Source organism: Andrena cerasifolii, chromosome 4, assembly GCF_050908995.1.
Source record: "Andrena cerasifolii isolate SP2316 chromosome 4, iyAndCera1_principal, whole genome shotgun sequence".
Taxonomy (NCBI): domain Eukaryota; kingdom Metazoa; phylum Arthropoda; class Insecta; order Hymenoptera; family Andrenidae; genus Andrena; species Andrena cerasifolii.
In genome coordinates this window covers 20,068,545-20,092,327 of record NC_135121.1, presented here as the reverse complement: position 1 = coordinate 20,092,327, position 23,783 = coordinate 20,068,545, and the positions used below count along the sequence as shown (strand labels likewise).

Below are 23,783 nucleotides of genomic sequence, written 5' to 3'. Positions count from 1 at the left end.
CGCATTTCTCGGTGCGTTAAAACCGAGAGGTGGACCTAGGTACCGCGACAGAAACACTAAACAATTGTAAAAGACTGAGATTATATACAGAATATAATAAGTTATTATAAATTCAGTGTTCTCTTCAATCATCATCCGAGTTTCTTCTTTGAGACCAACCCACAAAGATACCCCTTTACCGCTCAAGGGGTATCGCATTATAAAGTTACGAGGCTAAACTAACATTCCCAGCGGCTCCCGGGGATACCAGACCCCGGTTCGTCCGCTACTAAAAAACCCCAAGAAACAAATTCTCTCATTGCCCTCAGCCTCGGCTCGTAACACCTGTAAGAACAATCGATGAGAAGTCCTCGTGGTCGGCGTCCGTGGGAAGGAAATTGGGCTGGTACGAACGAGTATGTAGGCTCGGTACAAGAGTTTATTACGGTTTATTTACAAGGGAACAGCTTGCACAGCGGTAGGTATGCATCTTGACAACACAAGCATCAACGATATAACGCTCTACGCTAACGCTAATCGCTGTGGCGACCGTAATCGCCGATTAAACTATTGTGAAAAAGGCGCAAAGCACGTGTGCTCTCTCTCTCTCTTTCTCTCGCGCGCTCATACACACACTCATTCGCGCGCGCGCGCGCGCGCTCTCTTTGCTTCAGACACCGGGCAAGGATTTGCAAGTTTCGCGGTCGAATATCTCTAGCCGACTGCTCGTCGCATTGCGTCTTTTCACGTCGAGTACGGAGTCGAAACATAAATAACGATAACGGTGAGTCGTGATACGAAATATACAACTTATATTACACGAACGTAGCCGATACTTACTAGGGCCTGTAAGTCCATACCTATATATATACCTATATACATTAGACACCGCCATACAATGCGTATAGCTCAAAAATGCATATACTCGCGGCGTTCAGATACGCGTCGCTGCCATTCAAGGTTGACCGTTGATCCTACGTCCTATGTACAGAGCGCGTCCTGTCCTCTCTCCTCTCCCGCTCGCTCCTTCCTCGTTCCCCGCGGTTCAAGGTAGAAATATACTTGGCAAGATATGGTACAATGATACGGGAGGTGTCAGAGAATCCCAGAAACAACTCGACAACGGAAGGAAGCTTTCTACATCGTCTCTACCGGTTCCCTTCTGTATCGCGATTTCGTATCTCTCACTGGGTGGTGTGCTTCCCGAAAACGAGACGCGTCCGATTGCTGGGCGACTCCCCTAGCTTCCTTCGTTCCCTTCCTACCCTCGACGCCCATCGTGAGAGCCAAGCGTCGCGCGACGACGGTAAATGGTCCCGAGGTTTTCGAGTGGCGCGCTAACGCGAGCAAGTGGAGCTGGGTCAGTTGGGTCGGTTTGGTGGCGGGTACGCGACGCTGAGGACGCGATCGCGACTACGAGGGCGAGAGGTCCTGCACGTCTCTGCCGAGGCTGTCGGTGGGAGAGGGGGTCGCTCTCCTCGCGGGAGAGAGGGATGCGCCGACTGGGGTGGAGGACTTTGGAGCGGACGCGGTGTGATAAGGCGAGAATCGATGGTGCGCCAGGGCTAAGGCCGACGGATAGAGGGGTCGCGGCGCGGCTGGGCCCGTCGCCGGATTCTGCGAGCTAGACCCAGCTAATTGCTGCTGCTGTTGCTGCTGTTGCTGCTGCTGCTGGTGGTGGGCAGCAGCGAACAGAGTCGGCCCGATCGACGAGGCCCACCACAGGTGGCCCAACTGCTGTTGCTGTTGCTGCTGGTGCTGTTGCTGCTGCTGCTGACTGGTCCCAGCGGGCGAGGCGCCGGGATAGACCAGCGCAGGGCCAACCAGCTGGGCGTAAGGGCTGACGGCCACCGCTGCCGCTGCTCGCAGCAGCATCTGAGACCGCGCCGCCCAGAGCGCCTTCTCCTCCAAGCTGAGGTTGCTCACCGCGCCCGCTTGGAGCTGGTCCATTTCGAACGGAAGTCGATGGGGAAACCTCAGCGACTGCTGTTCCGCCAGCATCGACTCCATTGTCTCCCTGAAAGGGAAGCTGCTCCATTATGCATTTTTCCGCTTTGACGGAGAACGCCTAGAGCTGCCAATCAGACGGTCCGAATCGCGCCCTCGCCCTCGGTCTCTCCGTGCAAAACATTTCAAAGATTTACCTCTCGAAATCGGTGAGCCGCGACGAGTCCCGGAACCCCTTCGCGAACGGATTGCTGTCGATCTTTAGCTTGGTGATCTGCAACAGAAAACAGACGGGCGATTCGTCGGGCGTTCTCGGACGCTCGTACCGAGGGAAATCGGCCGAGCGGCCTTGTCGCTTGTATTCGCGCACGCTCTTGCGCTCGCCTCGGCTATCGCAAATACCCTCCGTCTTCTCTCGGAAATGACGTCACCAGATTGCAACGACGCGTGCCGGAAAACGGCCGGCTGTTTCGAAATGGTTCGTGTTCCGTCGTTCGGGAATCAGCGGCTCGTAAAATTAGAAGAAAGCGAGCCTCAGGATGTTTTAGAATGTCGAACGGGAATCGCTCGCGACAGAGAATTTGCTCTTGGAAGGACGCAGAGAACCATGTTCGTTTGCGCAGGAACGCTGAAGCGGGAGGGTCCTAACACTCCTAACGGAACGGCACCCTCGCGCAAATCCACCCTAAAGGTGGGACCTCCTACCTCCGACTGGTCGCAGTGTACTGGTGCAATGGGGAAGCACGCATCTGTTCTCTTGCAAGCGTCTGCGATCGTCGGGTATGCGCCAGAAGTAGGAGCCTGGCGCGAGTCTGCTTGAGTACCAGCCTAGGCTACTCGAGACGCAACGCAATGCGATAGGGTCTGTTTCCCATTATACCTAGTCGCAGGCTGGGCACTGCGACCCATTGAAATCCCAAGAAATAAGGAAAGAAGACAGAATTCAAAAGATATGGGAGTATGTATTTTTATATGATACCTGTAGACTACTAATATGAGCGCCTAAAAAAGGGAAACATATCATGACGCCTACTTCTGATCTCTATGCAAACACGTGTCTATGTTTGTATGTATTTTTCGTGCAGAATTTTAAATCGAGTGTTTTAATTTCTGGTGATATAAGAGAAAACAAATTTTGGGACCCCAAATGAGTGGTAACGATTCTGCTAAGCAATAGCAAATAATTAGTTACACACAGTTTTTTTTTCCGTAAGAAACCAATTGAAAATTTGTCAGCAATCATCGACTTTTTAGTTGCCTTCCGGGAACTTGCAAACAAATTTTTTGTTTGTTATATAAGTAATCAACATGATCTTGTCCTTGCTACTGCGGAAAAAGTATTTGCGAATATTTGGCAGTAATTGATTAAATACGCGTATTCTATAAAATGCAATACCTTGTGTTTCGAATTTAAATATGCTGAATATTATTAAGGAAATTGATACAAAATTAACTCAGTGCGAAGAAAGTTGGAACCCCTGCAAAAAACGACACGGTGTCGATTGTCCCTGTTCGAAAACAAGCAGTTACCTACCGTAAACGAATGAAGAAATATTAACACTTTTATCAACTTCCTTAATAAAGTTCGGCATTTTTGAATGCGAAGTATGGGATGTTGCATTTTTCCCTTATTTCTTGAGAATTAGTCCCCCACTGTGCGACATAGAATACAGGCATTTAATCGAATATGTATTGCCAAATATTCGCAAATGTTTTTTCCGTAGTAGCAAGGACAAGTATTATAATATGTTGATTATAAAACAAATAAAATATATAATAATACTTTTATGTTAAACGATTTTATTAAAAATGCACTGAAAACGAAAAAAAATCTTTTCTTGCACTACAATTTCGATGGCGTTTTTTTCACATTAAATAAAATCGTGGAGCAGGATATCTCACAACAAATTAATTTTGACGCTTGATGCTGCATTAAATTGCTTCATATTCGGTTATGAAATAACCTGCTTCACGATTTCATTTAAAGTGAAAAACCACCATCGAAATTGTAGTACAAGAAAACAATTATATACTAGTTTTTAGTGAATTTTTAATAAAATCGTTAAGAATAATTTTTTTATATATATATATATTTTTTCCAGTTTTTACCGTTTGTGGATTTATATTTCACAGCTCAGACTTCTTTACAAATATCTTTTATTGCTATATACAGGTTAACAATTTGCTTAAACCCTATAGTGCTAAATAATTGCATTAATTACTTACATCGTATTGTTCATGTTCACATATACATAAACTGTCGACCCATTTCGCTCCATGACTGGGCCACGATAAATTGAAATCGCGATGCGGACTAGCGACCCGACCAACGCAGCGGCTTAGTCGATTAAAATTGGGGTTATGGGTTAAAATTATTGGTGACCGCGTCATTTTTTCCACTCGAGTTTCCAGATTCGAACCAAACAAACAAGCATACCCACATACAACAAACAAACAGAGGATCGAAGCTGATTGAAATCCTTTAAAAAAGAAATTGGCTCGCAAGTTCCCGGAAATATATAAAAATACCTAATCCTCCCACAACTTTTGAATTCTGTCTCGTATCCTTGTTTCTTGGGATTCTGTCCCACTGTGGCAATGGACTTGGTCGCAGATAAGGAGATTCAGCTTAGAGAGCCGGTCGCTGGGTGAAATCGCTGCGACCAGTCGCAGCGACCAGTCGCAGGTAGGAGATCCGGCCTTAAGTAGTCTGCGCGCCCCAAGATGGGCGTTTCGCGTTACCCAAACGACCGACCGACCGGCCGGCCACCTATGAAGCGGCGGATGCACAGGTGGCCCCGGTCAAAGTCTACGCGTTAAATTAGCTGGGTGACAAGATCCTTTCCGTCGCTTCCGCAAACCCTCCGAGAGCACCTTCCTCTCCCTATCTTCCCTTCCCCAACAGCGGGGGAACAAGAGCCGCGAGAATGCGTCGACTTGACTGCGGAGGGAAAGCATGAATGAAAGCACGTTAGGTTCGCCTTCAGCGGCAATTTGCGTCGCGTCGCTGGTCTCGCTATTTTTCGGAAGACCGTTGGACGGCCTCGCAACTACGATAGGGAGTTTATTTACCCGGTAAAAGGAGCCGCTGCTCTGCAGGAGAAGGCCGGCCCAGAAGGGAAAGCCGGGACGGAGAGGTTAGAAGAGAGGAAAAAGAGGGACGAGCGAGTCGGTGTGAAGTGGGTGGTCCAATTACCCTACGGTTTCGCGCTCACGAGCAGCACGTGCAGCCTGGTAATAAGACTCTTTCCTTCAAAGCCGAGGCTAAGCCGCGTTAAGCCCGGAGCTGCCTCGGTTTTAGTTACGATTCCGCTGACATCATTAGCCAAACATCTGGCCCACCTCCGCCGTCAGCGTTCTCCTCGTCGTCTAGCTACTTTCACGTCCTTCCGCTCCACTCTCTTCCACCGCAGCATCCTTTCGCCCTTCGACGTCCGCGCCTCCACCCCCGTCGCCACCCGGCCACCTTTGCTTCTCCTCGTTTTACGATCGCTCGTCGCTACCGACCGCGCTAATATCGCGCTCGCTGGCGTCTTTGAAATCGACGCCCGCGGCCTGCTACTTTGCGGGGAAACGCACTCTTTGATATCGTGCAGCTCGTTTTACGCGGACGGCGTCACCGACGACGTTTACGTATCTATCGCCCACAACCACCCATTAATTTTACCACCTCGACACGCGCATAGATCTTCCTCTCCGCCGTGGCTGACAGGCTGCGCGCGGCGACGAGCGAAGCCCGGTGCTATCGGATCGGAAGAAAGGTTCCGAACGGAGCGGCGCGTAAAAGGATTTCCATGGGAACACCCTCGCCTTGGGATCGTTACAGCACTGGTCGGCAGTAGTCGCGAGCAGGAACGGCCCGGGCGGCCAAGTTATACGATTCCGCTGACACGGGCCGACCAAACGCTTGGACCACTTCCCAAACCGATTTACAGCCAGCACACGGTGGACGCGAAAGCGTTCACGAGCTCTCGCGAGCTCCGCGGCGAGTAGCAGGCTGGTAGGACGTGATAAATTTCGCAGCGCGCTCCACTCCGCGTCCGCTCCGCTCCTCTCTCGACCGATGCCAAACTATCGTCGGGGCGAATAAATCGTTCCAGCCACCGCCGTGTCCCGCCAGATATTTTACTCTATATCGAGCTAGCGGGATACCGGGGCGCCGGGAACCGCGAAAAAAATACCGGAGATTTTTGTCCTCGACGGCCGCGGCGCGGAGGCGACCCGGGTGCGCGGCGAGTTCGTTGCACTCTCGCGTTTCGCGGGGCGCCCAGAGCGATCGCAGGAACGAGTCGTCCTTCGAAGACAGAAGAAGAAAAGGCGTTTCGAGAAGTCACGCGATGCCGGGCAGCGTAAAATTCAGACGATGACGAGCGGCGGCGGTCCCGGGGCACGCGCGTCCAACGTGCTCTCGCGCACTTTCGCGCACTTTCCGAACAGCCGAGTTTGTAATTTGCTGCGGAACCGAACAAAGGCGCGACCCGGCCGAGCGGCCCGTCGAAAGAATGATAGCGTTCGCCGATCGAAGGACAGGTAGCCAATTACCTTCCAGCTGCGAGTGGTCGATGAAAATTGAGAGAGAATTTGCGAACGCGGTGGGCGCGGTGTGTCCTCTCTCGGGGCTCAACCGTCCCGGTTCTCCTCGGGCTCCAGGCTATTTCTCCACCGTCCCGCAGTGGTCGAAAATCCAGAGAAGCTGGACGAAAACCTAATTTCTAAAATCACCAGTTATGCTTTCAGAACCCAACACCTATCTGGCTAACTAATTACCAACAGTTAGAGGAAAGTGAGCTGAGTATTGTCGGAGTGTTACTCTTTGTGGCTCTTAAAATTCAGTAGGTAATGGTAAGTACAGTCATAGGTATAGTATATTTTGGTACAGATTTCAGACACGTAGCAATGAAGGGGTGAAATTTCAATTAAAAAATTTCAAAAAAATTTTCCTCATATTTGCCCCTTTTTAAGAAATCCCATTTTTAACTGACTTCACGGAGGATGAGGTTATAGATTCGACCTGTATGTATTTTTTTTATATATATATGTTTGTCCACGCATAAGTCCTCAGCATATGGACCGATTTTGATAATCTTTTTTTAATTCGAAAGAATTAATATTGCTCTGCATCAATATTGGTCGAATACTTTGCCAGTTTTAATTATTTCTAATTATTATTATTTTACGTACGTACGCGCATATCTCTTCATGTTGTGTCAATATATATATGAAATGAATGAAATCGTTTATAAATATGATAGTCGTAGATTAAATAAGGGAGAAAATTATTTTTTACTTTTTAGTGATTTTTTATATTTTTGAAATTTTAATTTTTTTAAATTTTTTATTTTTAACTTTTATATACATATATATATATATAACAAAAAAGTTAATTAAAAATAAAAGCTTATATTAAAAATAAAAAATTTATATATATATAACAAAAAAGTTAAAAATAAAAAAAAAATTTAAAAATTAAAATTGAAGTACAAGAAAATAATTATTTTTTAGTTTTCAGTGCATTTTAATTTAGTTTTGACTACATTTTTAATAAAATCGTTTAACATAATTTTTTTTATATATTCTTCATTTATTATAATAATTTAAATCAATAAATATTTTAATTTTGTAAAGTTAAATTTGTGCTACTATCGACTCTATCGAAAAAAGCATTTTCTACTTTTTAGTGCATTTTAATTTTTTCGAAGTCGGTTTTAATTTTTATATCGTACAGCGTAGCGGTCCCAAATCTCCAACACGTGGCCAAAAGATACAAAAGACCTTTGATCTGTACAAAAATCTGACGCTTTTCTGATACACGCATGCGCCAGTTTGTTTTTTGCAACTTTAACCTCAGATTCGCAATCAGCGCCCACGAAACCTTAAGTAGTACCTATACTCATTTCTGTACAAATCAAAGCGCAGCTTCGTGTTTTGGCCAGGTTTCCTCGATTTCCTACCACTCTGCGTCCAGTCCTTGTTGCGCCCACTATTGAACTGTTGCGCGCTGAAAATCACCTCTTTCGACAGCACCTAAACCGCTCCAACCGCAAAAACTATCCGTCCCTACTACTTCCTACAAACTTTTCGAACGGCTGAACCGTTAAGCCTCCACGCAGATCGATGTTCCTCGCCCTTCGAATTTCCCGACTGGACGCCGCGCGGAGAAAAAGCAGCCGGCATCCCGGTCGCCACGAGCCCCCACTCTCGATCCCTCCGCAGAAGCTCCGTGAGAGCAAAATGAAGCCGTAGGTAATTGAAAGGGATGCTTTCGCACCCGGTTCCCTACTAATAATAGATTTAATAGAGACGCGCGCGCTCATCGAAGAAGGGGTCCCGCGCACCACTATTTAGTGCCGGTTGCGCGCTGTCACGCTTACCCGCCTCTGCTGCCTCTCCCTTCCTTTCTCCCCATGCACCCCACCCTCCACATCCTCCCCGTGTCTTCCTACTTTACTTTTCTCGCCGACGCCGTGGACGTCCCGCTACCGGCCCCGCCGATGCAATTCAATCTTCTCGAGCCGCGTGGTCGATGCGCTAATAACGGCTGATCGCGCGATACTCTCGATCCACGGAGTGCGAAGGGGTGCAGGAAGCAAGCGGGTCCTCGAGGACGTCGAGAAAGGTGGAGGAATGGCGTTGGTCGTTGTACCAAGTTGAAGCATGGCCGTCGCGATGCTTGCACGAGCGGGTAAAGAGCGTGTAGACGTACGCGCGCGTGTGCGCAAACCGACCAGCCGGCCAGCCGCCAACGCGCGCGCATAGTCGCCGTGTGTGGCTTCCACAGGGGCCTTTCCCCCTCTCCTCCTCCTCCTTCTGCCCCCACTGTCTCATTTGAACGCGATTATTTATGTTTTCTTTCGTTCGTGCACGCCGACGCCGACACCGACGCCTGCAGCCACTAAAACCATCGACTCCTTCCTCCTCTTCTTCTTCTTCCAATTTTTCCTCCTCCCTTTCTCCACCTTCTGCTCCTGCTTCTGCATTTGCTCGCGCCCCCCTCCCGCTGCCCCGACGACGATCGGTCCGCGTCCTACGTCGTTCCGCCGAGGATCGACGGCTTCTTTCGCTGTCGACGCCGCTCCGCCGCCGCTGCCGTTCCCCGTTTTCTCCGGAATTCACGAAACGTGAAACGACTTAGCAGGCAGTTGCCCCCGTTTCAGCGGCGAGCAGCTAATTAGCCGATGTATAAAGGCACAAAGTATAAAGATTAACGGCCGACGATTTATTACCGCGGGAATTTTCCGCTGCGCTGATCGCGATTACGATTACCCCGCAATTATTTCGGAGCTCGATAGAACGCGCGCATAGGTGCTTTGAGGCACCGTGGAACGATACACCGCGAGTTTGCCCCCAAGCCGAGACGCGCAACTGAGCGACAGCTTCGCGAAACACCAAAACGCGATCCAGCCGCGACGTAACCAAAGTCAGGGAACTCGAAACCTTTCTAACGATCCACAGTGGGGAAATTTTTGCGATTTCATGGCCAAAACCGCGAAAAGAGATTTTTCAATTCGACAAAATAAATGCGAATGTCAATTGAAGAACTATTATCAGCATCAAATGCCTCCAATTTTACTGTTAAATGTTGTACTCTCAAATATTTATATTCACGTGAGATTAGAACAATCGCAAAGAATTAATCTAGATTTTTGAGTTACTTCAAACATTTATATTGTATTAGCCAAAGTTCCGAAAATAATTTCAAGGTATGGATTCAATTCCTGACGGTGCGAAAGATATCTTTTTGTCCTGAAAATAATTATGTTTCGGTTTTTAATAAGCAATTTATACAATTTTTAAAGTAGTGTTTTAGAAATAACCTTTTCATATAAGAATCAATTTTCATTACATAAAATACTTATAAATCCCATAATATCCTGCAATGATTTTCAAACGATTTAATTCAGTATTAATAGATTTCATGTTATTTTACAAGTAATATCAAGTGGTTACGCAGTAGATGCTAAAAAATTTCAAATATTATAGTTGCATTATATCCTTGGTACATGATGCAAAATTTAATTGATGCTGTACACAAAATTTTAATTCATGGTCCTCGCATAATCGAAAATTCTGTCCTTCAAATTGGACAGCTTTCGGAGGAAGCTCCAGAAGCACGGAATAAGGATATTAAAAAGTACCGACAAAATTTTTCTCGAAAATGCTCAAAGGAAAAAACTATGGATGATGTTTTCAATTGGCTTCTATTATCGTCAAATCCACTAATTAGTAATTTAAGAAAACTTCCCGATAAAAAATTAAAAAGCTTGTCACCAGAAGCGATAACCCTTCTTCTATGCCCTGCTGCACTGTAGCAGAGGCATGCTCTGACAAAGAAAAAAGCGATTCCGACTAGGAGTACTAGTTTTAAGGGCATATAATTTCATAGGCTTAAGTGCATAAATCTAAATAATAAAAAAAATCTTTATCGTTCGTAATTTATTGTAAGTGCTGTTTTTCGGATAATTTATTTCCTCATATATCAGAACGTAAAAGCGAACCGAATTTTATATATTAAAAATAAGTTTTCAGGTTTTGACCACGAAACTGTACATAGTTCTTCAATTGACGTTTGCAATAATTTTGCCAAATTCAGAGGTTTCATTTTTGTGCTTTTGGCCATAAAATCGGAAAATTTCCCCACTGTGCGATCTCCAGAAAGAGGCGTGCCCGTGACGTTTATCACGCGTCGTTCGACGCCGAGCCACAGAAATTTATGAATCTCTTCCCGTCACGCTGGCACTCTTCCAGGCTTTCCTTCTGCCTCGCCAAGCCGCGTAAACATCGACTCGAAACAATGTCACGCAGATGAATTAATTATCGCTACGCCGCGCCTTGAAAATTTCCCCGCGACATTTCCGATCGATCCTTTCTGAGAGATCCTCGATCGTGTCCCAGGAGAACCATCGAGGCTCCTGCGAAACGGCTGTACCTACTCCGTGGAAACCGATGGCAGGCGAAAAAGAATCCGCGAGTGTAAAATTTTGGACCGGCGATATCGTGTTCGCGAAGCTTTAATTTCGTCGAGATATAGGCTAGGTACCTACGCGTTACGGAAGCTCGTCGGTCGAAGCTGGTGTTAGACTGGTGCGGTCGAACGAAACGTTATCTCCTGGCGGGCGTTATCTGTTTCGGGACAACTAAATTGGATAACCGGGCGATTCGACGGCTAGCGCGTTCCGATAAGTTGAGCGGGACCGTGAAATTGGAAAGCTTTCGAAGAGAGGTGGAACGCGGCGCGGCATAACGCGTAGCTTCGATTCTAGGAGCCGTCGAGTTTAGATGACGACGACTAGCGGGACGATTAGGAGAGAAGCAGGAGAAATGGACTACGGACTACGGACTACGGCTGGGCGATAAGGAGCCGGCAGAACGGATGGAGGAATAGCAGTGGCAAGCGTGGCCAGAGGGAAGAAGGACGGCAGTTAGCTTATGAATTATGACGCGTACGAGCGAGAAAGACGAATCGAGTCGGTCTTAGAGGTCGTTACGAGAGTCCGCAGGAGGAGAGAGAGGACAAGAAGAAGACAAAAACGGCTCGCAGCGATACGTAGTAGCTCGCGCACGGGAAGTGGCAGTCGGGGAAAAAAACGTCGCTCACTGCTAAATGAGCGCACCCCTCGACGACAACGACGACGTAGACGACAACGAACACGACCAAGACGAAGGACAACGGCGTACGCGCGATAACGACGAGCGACGGCGGGCGAAAGACGAGAGACGAGAGACGGAGATGAAAGACGCGCGAACCGCGACGAATGAATTCTGAGACGGCTGCTCTGTCGCGCCGGTTCGACGTATAGCGACTCTGCCGCAAATCCTTGCGAAACTATCGAACCAACCACGACAGAAGCGAGCAACCGTGTTTCGATCGTTCCAAGAAGCTGCTCAACGCGCTAGAGTCCGGTAGCTAGATCGACAGAGCCGTTTAACGGTGTCTCGCTTTAGGTTCCCATGGATCCGTCAATGCGAGCATCGCGACGCGAATGAGAGGCACGATAGACACTCCTCGCTGCAGGCTCGCGTGTTTTTTTTTCACGCCAATTGTCCCGCCGCTCGAGCATGTTTACTTTAACGCCCGACCGGGCTGAGCTACTTCCCTATTTCGCTGACCATGCGTTTGAAGTCGGTGGAAGCGAACGAGAAGGTGGTGGGAAAAAACACGTGAGAGACAAAGGAGCAAAGGATCGCTGGGGGTTCGTAGCTGACCTCCACCTCCGCTTCTACTGATCCCACGGAGGAGTACACGAAACGGTGAAATAGGACACCGTAGGCAATGGTTTTTCTACGCGAAGGGGTGTGTAAAAGCAGGATGCTGAAGGGAGTGGAGGGCAGAGAAAAGAAGAGGAAAGGAGGTGGGCTGGAGGTAATTGCCAGGGCATCTCTTCGCACCTCATCATCGTCATCAACAGCCGCATCGTTCACTCGTGGTTGTCGCAGAGGACGAGGCTGCCGGCTGGGTCACCGGACCACCCCGTTAGCGCTTTGAACGCACCCGATTGCCTCGCCTCGGCTTTTCTCCTCATTCAAACGACCGCCGCGCCGGATCGCGGATTCTTCTCCCTTTATTAAAGAGAAAACCGCCGCGACGCTTAAACGAGCGGGATCGCAAAGCGAACGCGGCTAGGGGTCGCGAGCGCCTTCTATTTTTCCTGCGGCGTGTTGCTCGACGGGCGCGCGCTCAAACGACCAGGGATCGCGAAAGACCGCGGGACCGCTGTGGTTGCGAAAAGTTGGTGGATTCGAGGAGGATTCCGATCGTGCGCGGTTTAGGAAGAGAGGAGATGAAAGGAGGAAAGGCGTCGCGCGCGGGTCGGAGATCGGACGCCGCGTGGTGTTTCGTCGAGTTGCGCGAGTCGACAAGAGGCATCGCGACGCCCGTGGAATGCAAACGAGCCGCGGAGCTGGACCACACATGAGGCGCTCGCCCCTAAACGACTACCGTAAAATACGATAATGCTCGTGCTTCTCGTGCCCCGAACAAGGAATCCGAACTTGCACGCGCGCAACAAGATCCGTCTGCGGGCTAAATCTACGCGGGTAAGTTGAATCGTTAACGGGCTCGCCCGAGAGCCACTCGGCAAGAACCATGTCCCCGATTAATAGTCGGTTACTTCACCCTTAACTGGTATCTTGGGGTCGCTCAAGACCCCAGGCACGCAAAGTTCGCTGCAAAACTTTTGGTTGTCTAAGCTTGTAAACTGTTTTTCTAATTAATTTTATAATAATAGTTTAACTTTCTAGGTTTCTATTATTTTACACATTACCCAAGAACAAAATATTCATAGAGGTTGATTCAGGGTCGACTTTACAAATTTCTGTGTCCTTTTTTACTTGGGATCTGCCACGACCCCAGTACACCAGCCACGTTTGCCAAAAACAGTACACCAGTTAAGGGTTAACCGCTACCGTCGCCATAACGTGCTTATCGCGAGGTCGAGGAAAACGAGGCGCTGTTATTCGTCAGAGTCTATCGAGAGTGAAGGGTTCGATGGCGCGTTTCTACGAAGGCCCAGTCGGAAATTCCGAAAACAGACAGAGAGAGAGACAAGAATTTGTACGTTTGAATCGGAGAAGAGGAAACGATTATCCGAGGCGAAAGCCAGGCGACGAGCAAACTCTTGGGGAGAACCAGTCCCGAGGGCGCGCGACGTACCTACACCGTCGAGCAGAGAGGGCTGCCAGGAGCGCCACCGTGAAAAAAGAAGAGGAACGGGAAGAGGAGAAGGTGGAACGGGGGACGAGCGGAGGAACGGAAGAGTGGAAGGGCGAGAGAGCGAAAGGGTAGCGGTAGCGAGAAACAAAGCGAGACACTTACGAGTTGATTCTGATAGGCGGTGACAGCGGTGAATATGGCCTCCGGGAATACGAAGGTCTTGTGAGGTTCCTTCTCGAGGTCTGTTATCGGCTTGGCCGTGCCCGAGTCCGGCCGCTTCACCAGGTGGATCCTCGGCTGGTATTTGTGCATCGAGTTCAACACCAGCTGCAAATCGTTGCGATTTATCAGAGGATTTAGAGGCCGGGAGCCTCCTCGAGGATGCGTTCGCAAATAAACGAAACGGGACGCGCAACGCCCGCGCCGCGTTTCCAACGGCCGCTGGAAATTTCAAACAGACCCGCCCGCGCGTGCCGTTTCCGATGCTATCCTCGTAAAGCGTACAAACATGCTCCGCCGAGGGAGACGCGCGACGCGATCGGCTCGGTCGAACACCCTTCGGAAAAATCAACGCCACCCCCCGCGAGCCGCGAGGAAGACAAAGAGAAGGATGCAGCGGTCCCGGGGAACCGTATAGATCCACGACACAGCCGGATCCCGATAAAAGAAAGAGCGTAGGAATTAGGAGCACTTGGCTGCTCTGAGGCATTCCCGTTCACCATTCAAAGGAATCACTTTGCCTTCGTCTGGCAGCGTGCAACACCCTGAATACAAAATGAGCACCGTGAAGAACCGCTGCGCTCTGGCCCGATCGGAGTTCCTATTTACGTCAGTCATCCGATGAATTAAGGATCCTGCCGCTGCCGGAGAGGAACGGATACCCGGCCACGACAGGCCCACAAACACCACGGACCGACGGAGGCGGGGTGGGGTACTGGAATCGAGGAAGCGTCTTAGGCGGTACCGTAAATAATACGATCATCCTCGTAACCGGGCTAATCTAGAGCAAGGCCGCGCTTTAGGCGTTCGTTCGTTCGTTCGTTCGTCCGCGATACGCTCGATCGAGCTTGCGTCGGAAGCTCCGGCAGGTCAACGGAAATATACTCACGTGGCCGTGCCTGTCCATGTCGTTGTTGGTGAGCTTGACTTTCTCGAAGGAGACGACCTGCTTTCGAAGCTGCTCGCCCGTAAAAGGTGAGTCTGGATGGACGTAGAGCCGCGCCGGCGCCGGGGGATCGGCCTTTCCGGCTACCAACCAGGAACTTCTGTGATAAGCGTACCGGTACCTCTTGTTGTCCACCGGCACGATATCCATCAGCACCGCGTACCGACTGTCCGCCTTCAACCCGTTGAACGACACTCGGCACGTCGGGAACATTCTTCTGCGAAAGAAAACGGCTGAGCAACGAGAACGAGGCGAAGAGACTGGCGGCAGAAGGAAACGTTTAACGACCCGACGACTCCTCGAGGGGGGTGTAAAATCACGGAGCTCGTTTCGGGGACAATCGGCGCACAGTGGGGAAATTTTGCGATTTTATGGCCAAAACCACGAAAATAAATTTCTCGATTCGACAAAATAAATAAGAATGTCAATTGAAGAAATAATATCAGCATCAAATGCCTCCAATTTTACTGTTAAATGTTTTAATACAAAGCTACTATAGACTCTCGAATATTTATGTTCGTGTGATTTATATTGTATTATTCAAAGTTCTGAAGATAATTTGAAGGTGCGTAAGATATCTTTTTGTCCTCAAAATAATTATGTTTTGGTTTTTAATACGCAATTTATACAATTTTTAATGTAGTGCTTTAGAAATAACCTTTTCATATGAGAATCAATTTTCATTACATAAAATACTTATAAATCCCATAATATCCTGCAATGATTTTCAAACGATTTAATTCAGCTTTGATCCTCTGTTTGATTGTTTGTATTAATAGAGTTCATGTTATTCTACAAGTAATATCAAGTGGTTACGCAGTAGATGTTAAAAAATTTCAAATATTATAGTTGCATTATATCCTTGGTACATGATGCCTACTACTGTACACAAAATTTTAATTCATGGTCCTCGCATAATCGAAAATTCTGTCCTTCAAATTGGACAGCTTTCGGAGGAAGCTCAAGAAGAACGGAATAACGACATTAAAAAGTACCGACAAAATTTTTCTCGAAAATGCTCAAGGGAAAAAACTATGGAGGATGTTTTCAATTGGCTTCTATTATCGTCAAATCCACTAATTAGTAATCGAAGAAAACTCCCCAATAAAAAATTAAAAAGCTTGTCACCAGAAGCGATAACCCTTCTTCTATGCCCTGCTGCACTGTAGTTTTAGTTTTAAGTGCAGTTTTTCGGATATTTTATTTCCTCATGTATTAGAACGCAAAACTGCCGAATTTTATATATTAAAAATAAGTTTTCAGTTGTTGACCACGAAAATGGATATAGTTCTTCAATTGACGTTTGCATTAATTTTGTCAAATTCGAAACTTTCATTTTTGTGGTTTTGGCCATAAAATCGCAGAACTTCCCCACTGTGCGGCGGTGGAATACGGGCCGTACCAATTTCAGGGTTAACGCGGTGACGCCGAGCGGCGAGGTGGTGGTGTCGGTGTCAGGACAAGGGGGAGGGCGAGGGGGCGATGGAAGGAGCCAAGGAGGCAGAGGATGAGGCCTGGCGCGAATGTTTTGCCTCGGAGGCCAAACATTAATACCGTGTCGGGCCCCCCGCTGCTCGACCACTAAAACGCGGGGACACCCGCCGATCTTATCTACGTCTTCTCCTCGGTCCTTGTCGACTCGGTATGCATTCATCCCGCCAGCGCCACGAGTGTGAGTAATGCTTTTATTTATCAAGCCGTCCTTTGTTAATGAATTGAACTCGGCTCGCGGGAGAAGGTGCCCTCTTCGATTCCCCCCCTCGACTCCCGCCATCGTCATCGCTGCCACGAAACCTCACCCTGCCCTGGAAACCGTTTCTTTCCTCGCGCGCGCCTCACCGATTCAGGCATTCTTTTCGTCGACTCGATCTTCGTTAAAGCTCCCAGAAAGCTTCGCCAATTCCCTCCTTCGAGAACGTTCACGCCCACTTGGCCAAGTTGCGCGCGAGGACGAGGGAGGAGTAGCCGCGGGAAGGGAGCTTTCCGTGGCTGGAGGAAAGAAGGGTAGTTTCTGCCGTTCCAGTCGCTGCGAGTAAGGAGGATGAAGGCGAGCGCTAACGAAGGTGGGAGCGTTTCGAGTGGGCGAGGGTGGTGGCGAAGGGTCGTGCGGAGGGTCGAAAGAACGAGGGCTGGTAAGTTGACGTCTGAAGGGAGCGACGAGCAGCGTCGCGACGCAGATCTAATTACTAACGCGCGAGTGTGCGAGGAGCGTGCAGCGGGGGTGGTGGAACCCCTTCGGGAGTCTCCGAGCACCGAGGAGGAGCATAGATGTTACCGCGGCAGCGGTGGCGGGCAATTAGGCGCGCGTCCGCCGCGTCGCTTCTCCGCCCTCCCCCGCCTTTCATCTCCCTTCCCGCACCGTCCCTTCCCTTCCTTTCTCCCTCGCATCCCCCTTTTAGAAGCTTTCCGACACTCTCGCCCCGTCTAATTTCATCGTCGAGGGTCGCCGCTCGGCCGTTTCCCAAAAACTCGACAATTTTCTCCTTCCAGTCGATTATGTTATTCTACCAACGGTCTTGCTGATTAATAACCGTCGAATATACCTACGTAAGTATCCACTCGGATCGCGTTGCAGTAATAACGGAGAGTGGGGTAATTTCGTATACCCAAGCGAAAGAGCAAACAAAACGAAAACTATGTGAGAAACGAATTTGTTTATTATTTACAAACATACTTAAACTATTCATCTGCAAAGTGCTGTGACGAATTTTTGAAAAATTATAATAAAAATCAACTGTATAGTAAAAAAGCGAAACCCTTGGTGTTAGTGATTACTCGACTGCCGTGGGGTAATCACGAACAGAGTGCTAAATATCGCAGACGTCGCACAGGAAGCACAACTTCAATGGTCGACCCATAAAAAATGTTGCTACAATCTATACCTAACGTATTTTTCAAATTTCTCTTCTCGTGCGTTAGGAAAAAAATTGCAATTGGTCGGAATATTGAAAAGAAATTGTAGAGGTCGTTTTTAAAACTTTTTTTCCGAGCCTGTAATGAAAATTCAAAAATCCATTTCGTAGATTTAAGTAAGTTCTATACATGCTGAAAATTTCATAAAAGTCGGTGAACGTTGCTAATCTCGAAGGTTCGAGATCACCCCATCCGATTTGTTCGTCACTACCCCACGACGTCAAAAAATAAAAAAGAATTTATTTCAGCGGTTAGAATCACGATTCAAGCATCGCCTTGGTCACAAAATGTTGGTGAAAAAGTGCTTTATTTCAGCTTAAAAAAACACAATTGTATCACTAATTCAACAGTAATTACACGCAATTGAAAATGGACAAAATATTACCGGAGACATGCTGAAGATAATAAATTGTGTTTATCTTGAATATCACGAGCGTTCTGTATTTATTACTTTCTGACCGGCGTCGGATGCGCCCTAAACTATTAGCTAGTGGAGAAGAAACATCGTTTCTATTTATTAAAACGCCGTAGCCATCGCATTCGCGATTAACCCGCGTTCGTGTTTACCCCACTCTCCCTCGCGCCTATTAACTACAGTAGGAAGTTCGTCGGAGAAAGCTGACGGAGGAAGAAAATTCGCGAGGCGCATTCCGCGACAGTACGAGGAGCGTACGGCCTCTGAAAAGCCTCCGACCGGATTCCACCGAAGGTGTGATTCCTCTGGAAGCCTCGCAGCACCTCCGCTCGCCATCGCTCGTCTCAAGGACTTTTACAAACTGGCACAAGCTAGCTCGGTTTCCACACCGGTCCGGCTAATTGACCGACGCGACGCGGCGCTCGATATAGCAATTTAACCGACCGCCTCCCTTTTTCTACTCCTTTTAATTCTCGCCTTGTAATTTCATTCGTACCCGACAGCGCTCCGAGATGCAATATTGAATTTCAGTGGTTACTTCCCCCGAGAATAGGATACTCTTTTCCTCGAGGCATCGTATCGCAGAGCTAATGAAACGTCTCGCGAATATCCGCCCATCGAGAAACCGTTCGAATTTATCGCGACGAATATAAATCGGCCGCGATCGAACGAAAGGAACCGGGATGCTCACCTGCCAGTTTTCGTGATGATCATCTCGGTGCCCAGCTCGTTGAACTTGTCCCACAAGTCCTTGGTCTCGAGATGGCACACCACGTGCCTCAGCTCCTCGCAGTTGGAGCGCTCCTGAAGCAGAGGGTTGACGGGGGATGCGGCTTTCCCGCTGGTGCTCCCGGTGTCGTCGGTCTCCGGATCGTCCTCCGCGACGATCGATTCCTGAATCGACGAAGGCCCGCGGACGACGCCAGAGACGCTCGGTTCCCTCTCTGAAACGCACACAAGAGGAGAATGCAGCGCGACGATGTTGAAGCGAGTATTACGATGGTTCTCGCCCGGGAAGAACGGACGCCGCTAGACGAGGGAGAGAACGAGTCATCGCCGAGCTACGAAATTACACCGCGTATCCGTGCACGAAGGAAACGACTCGTCCGGCGATGAAAAACAAGACCCAAGTAGACTTAGGCTACTTAGCCTGTCGCGATGGCATCGTTCACGCCCTTTTTTTCCATCGGTCGCAACCGGCAGTCGCTGAAATAATACACTAAATCGCATTAATATTCGGACACTTTTTAAAATCGCGTAACTTTTTTAGAATTCCTCCAAACAACTTGAGTTTTTTTCAGAAGCCAGACGGATTAGTTTGCTAAATGACGTATTTGGTCGTTTTGAAAAAAAAAGTATTTGGTTGGAACAGCGAAAAGAATAGTAAAGGTCGACTTTTAAACTTTTTTTTCGCGATTCTCGACCTTATTCTGCGATCTTTAAACGTTTGTAGCTCGGAGCAACGTTAACCGATTTTGATGAAATTTTAGACACGTGTACAACTTACTGCAATCTACAAACGGTTTTTTTTTTAATTTTTGTTTTTTAGCTGTAAACGTTTAGAGATCGCAGAATAAGGTCGAGAATCGCTGATTTCGGGAATTTTCGCAATTCTCGACCTTATTCTGCGATCTTTAAACGTTTGTAGCTCGGAGCAACGTTAACCGATTTTGATGAAATTTTGGGCACGTGTACAACTTACTGCAATCTACAAACGGTTTTTTTTTTATTTTAGTTTTTTAGCTATAAACGTTTAAAGATCGCAGAATAAGGTCAAGAATCGCTGATTTCGGGAATTTTTGCAATTTTCGACCTTATTCTCGACCTTATTCTGCGATCTTTAATCGTTTGTAGCTCGGAGCAACGTTAACCGATTTTGATGAAATTCTAGGCACGTATACAACTTACTGCAATCTACAAACTTTTTTTTTAATTTTCATTACAAGCTCACAGAAAAAAGTTTAAAAATCGACCTTTACTATTCTTTTCGCTATTCCAACAAAACACATTTTTTTTCAAATCGACCAAATACGTCATTTAGCAAACTAATCCTTCTAGCTTCTGAAAAAAACTCAAGTTGTTTGGACCAATTCTAAAAAAGTTACGCGATTTTAAAAAGTGTCGGAACATTAATGCGAGTCACTGTAGGTATTTCCCCAAGTCGAGTAACGCCAAGTTCAGCGGGAGTAAAGCATTGGCACGAATGGGCAGCGTCTCCCTATTCAATGGGCGTGCAATCGGAATAAGGAGAAGCCGGTAAGTAGGAGGCTGATTCCTTTGCATACGTTAACTCCGCGAATCGCAAATGAAGATGGTGTTGTCAGGAGGGAAAGAAACCGACGGAAGTTCGTGGTGTCGGGGGTTGAAACGCGGGGAATCGATGTGCCGGGGGTAATTAATCGTCGGATGGGAGTTATCGCGGCGAGAGGAGACCTCGTGTGCGTGCGGATAATCTCACGGGTATCTCGGTGTATTGAAAGGTTTCCAGCTGCAAGCGATACACCCAAGGTACGCGCAACGTAAATACAGAGTTGACCGTCCCGGACTCTCCGTGACTGTTTTACGACTAACTTAAGCCTGGCGTCGTGAAATAGAATTGCCGTTGATGCAAGTGGTAATTCGTCGCTAACGTCCCGCGACCGCGGCGCGATCCGACGCCGCGCGTCGTGCCGCGCCGTGCCGCATCCACGAGCGGCTCTTGCGAAAATCCTCCGGCGCAACACAATGAAGTCGATCCTCCCGCTAATTAGTGGCCGATCCCAAGATCGGGTTGCGTAAAACCGATCACGCGAGGGCACTAGACGTTTCTTCGTTCGCCGTTACCGAGACGCCTTTCGCTCGTCCCGCGTCTGGCCCGAAAATCCGGAGCGTGACGGCGACTCGCAGCGAGCGAGCGAGCGAGCGATTAGAGCCGCAACAACGTGGATTCCCCGAGCCGGGCAGATCGTGGTCCACGGCGTTCGCGAAACGCTCGCGTAATTAATCGATGCCGCGCCATCTTCTCGGATCGCTTGCTTTCTCGTGTTCCGCGCGCTGCCGAAGCTGGAACGTAATGAAACGCGAGCGACTGATTCCTACCGTCCCCACCCTCTCCTTCCATCCTCTTTCTCTCTGTTCGGCGGAGCAAGACGCGAGCGTCCACGTCGGCGAGGATAATAACGACGCCCCGGTAGCGGCCGAGGAAGGCTAATTATCCACTTACGGCGGAGCTTGTTTTGGTTTAGCGTTATTATCCTGATTCTTATTATTATTTTATTTCACTTTCCTGTGGGCTGCGCCAGTCTCAGCCTCTCCCCGCTTCGATTGTCCGCGTCTGCCGGAAGACTAATTCCCCCGAAGCGCGCGAGGGAAGCGAGCGCTCCGTTGCACGCGGGACTACGGTTTAAAAGGCTCATCGCCGCGTTATCTGCGGCTGCCGTGATCATAATTGAAAGATTACATACCTCTGTATTTACGTCACGCTTATCTTTGGCCGTCAATTTCGTCGGTGGGAGTTATTATCGAGGTGTCAACCGAGCGACAGGTGTTCGTAAAATTCTCATCGTTGCTTAAGATTAATCGCGCTCCCAGATCTGCTAGATCGTCGCCTTCTATTTCCGATTTCCAGCCGTCCGAGCACCGAGTTTCGGGCGACCAGGATTGCCGCTGGGGACGAACGAATCGGTCGTCTTCGCGTTTCGCTGAAGGAACATAGGGCAATTGTGGGAGAGATGCCGCGCCTTCGGTATTTCAGGGTTATCGGTAATAAAATACAACACTGTCGATTTTATTTGCTTCGAGCTGTTAGTTTAGGTTTGATTAATAAGCGAGAACGTGTTTCCATTGTTACTTTTAAAGATTTTGCTATTTTTCCAGGTAAGCCTACCGCACTTTGCCTCGATAGTTATATCGTCGAGTTTATTTTTGCTATCGTAGTAGGGGCGACCGGGGCTAAAAGTTCCGACTTCGATAAAACATAAAAAATCACTGGAAAATAATGTAGTTATTCTCTTCGCTATTGACTAATTTTTTGTTAAATTTATTATATTTTATGATTTTAAGCTTGTGCTTAATATGTTGTAATAGGTTTTTCATAGAAAGTAATTTATTTGTGGCTGGTCGAAGCGGAACTTCTTACCCCTTTATGGGGCAAGTTGTTATCGCATTGGGGTAAGTTGTTCCTAAGATATAAGAGTTGCCTTTGAATGAAATATTTCATTTTCTAGTGAAATAAAACAGAATTTTATTAATAATGTTTATTTATGAAGGAACGGATCAACAAAAATGTATTATCTTTAGAAGAAAACGAAGACGATATAATAACCATAAGCATTATGTTTGGTACGAAAACTAAACTCTACAAATCAGTCTTACATTCAACTATTTCTGGGTACTTACTTACAAGGGAAGATCCCGAACCCGAAAATTCAAAGAATTCTGAAACTTTGTGAATATGTAGGGGATTTCCACTTGATTACAACGAAATTTTTGTTTGCTGCCCAAATTGACTCGAAGGGAGTGAAATTAACCCCTGAAAATTCGGCTATTCTCCGATTTTTATTATAACTCGCGAACTGTAAGAGATAGAATAAAAGTTTCAAGTCAAAAGTTCCTTCTTTTAATTAGATCTATCATTCGGTGAAGAAATTATTTTACAGTTCACGAGTTATAACACAAAATCGGAAAATAGCCGAATTCTCAGGGGTTAATTTCACCCCCTTCGAGTAAATTTAAGCAGGAAATAAAAATTCCGTTGTAATCAGGAGAACATTCCCTACATATTCACAAAGTTTCAGAATTTTTCGAATTTTCGGGTTCGCGATCTTCCCTTCTACTTAAGGGGACATTCTACTCTCTCGGCCGAAAAGTCGGCCACTTTTCGCTGATGGTTTTTATAATGAAATAAACACTTAACGTTTTCGAATTTCTGGATGTATATTCCACCATTCTTGAAATACAAGAAAAAATCATTGTTGTTTGTTTATTTCATTCGTTTACATAAATATTTCGCAGTGAAGTTGGCGGCTTCAGAATTGCTGGTGGTTGAAATTTCTTACGACTGGATCATCGGAAATAAAACAACCAAACATATTTCTAATTCGCAGGAGTGTGGTTATCTCGCTGTCCACGAAAGAGCAATTTTGAAGCAAAATTATTCGAATGGGAATGGATCAAATTTGAAAGTACCGAAAGGGGAATTTCATCTCTGCTTAACAGATATAAAACGTGGGAAAATATTAAACAATCTTAAGATACTTGTGGTTAGCGAGATAGCCACACTCCTGCGAATTAAAAATATGTTTGTTTTTTTTTGTTCCCGACGATCCAGTCGTCCGAAACTTCAACCTTCAGCAGTTCTGAAAACGCCAACTTCACTGCGAAATATTCAAGTAAACAAGTAATAATAATAATAATTGTTGGAAATTACTCCGCAGAGGTTGAAAATAAATGTCACGCTATAAACGCAACTATGGTTTATTGTATAGATAGACAATACACAGTGTGTCCACGTATTAATGTTGGTTGGTTATATATAAAAGTATACAAGAAAAAAGAAACTTCAAGAGACGGAACGCGATCTGCACGGTTTGGTCACAATTTTCAGACTGGCTACGGTCGTCACCTTATGCCCCGGTCAAGACCCTTCGCCCCTCTTCTCCAGAAAAAGAGAAACGCAGCCCCTTAGTCCTAACACTGAGACTCGTTGAACTCCAACAATAATAATAATAATAATA

General features: G+C 47.3%; 1 protein-coding gene across 4 annotated transcripts in view; it reads right to left on the bottom strand.

Annotated features, from left to right (window-relative positions):
• Positions 1-413: 413 nt before the first annotated feature.
• The window catches only part of LOC143367957 (uncharacterized), a 32,660-nt gene continuing 9,290 nt past the window's right edge, over positions 414-23,783 (bottom strand). Inside the window, exons 2-6 of one of the 4 annotated variants that reach the window (XM_076810233.1) lie at positions 18,761-19,013; positions 14,685-14,958; positions 13,739-13,903; positions 2,124-2,200; positions 414-2,008 (exon numbers count right to left, since the gene is read on the bottom strand). In XM_076810233.1, the coding sequence (XP_076666348.1) occupies positions 1,393-2,008; positions 2,124-2,200; positions 13,739-13,903; positions 14,685-14,958; positions 18,761-19,013 (1,385 nt within the window). In that variant the 3' untranslated portion in view covers positions 414-1,392. The remainder of the gene's footprint in view (positions 2,009-2,123; positions 2,201-13,738; positions 13,904-14,684; positions 14,959-18,760; positions 19,014-23,783) is intronic. The other 3 variants (XM_076810234.1, XM_076810235.1, XM_076810236.1) reach the window with 3 other exon arrangements.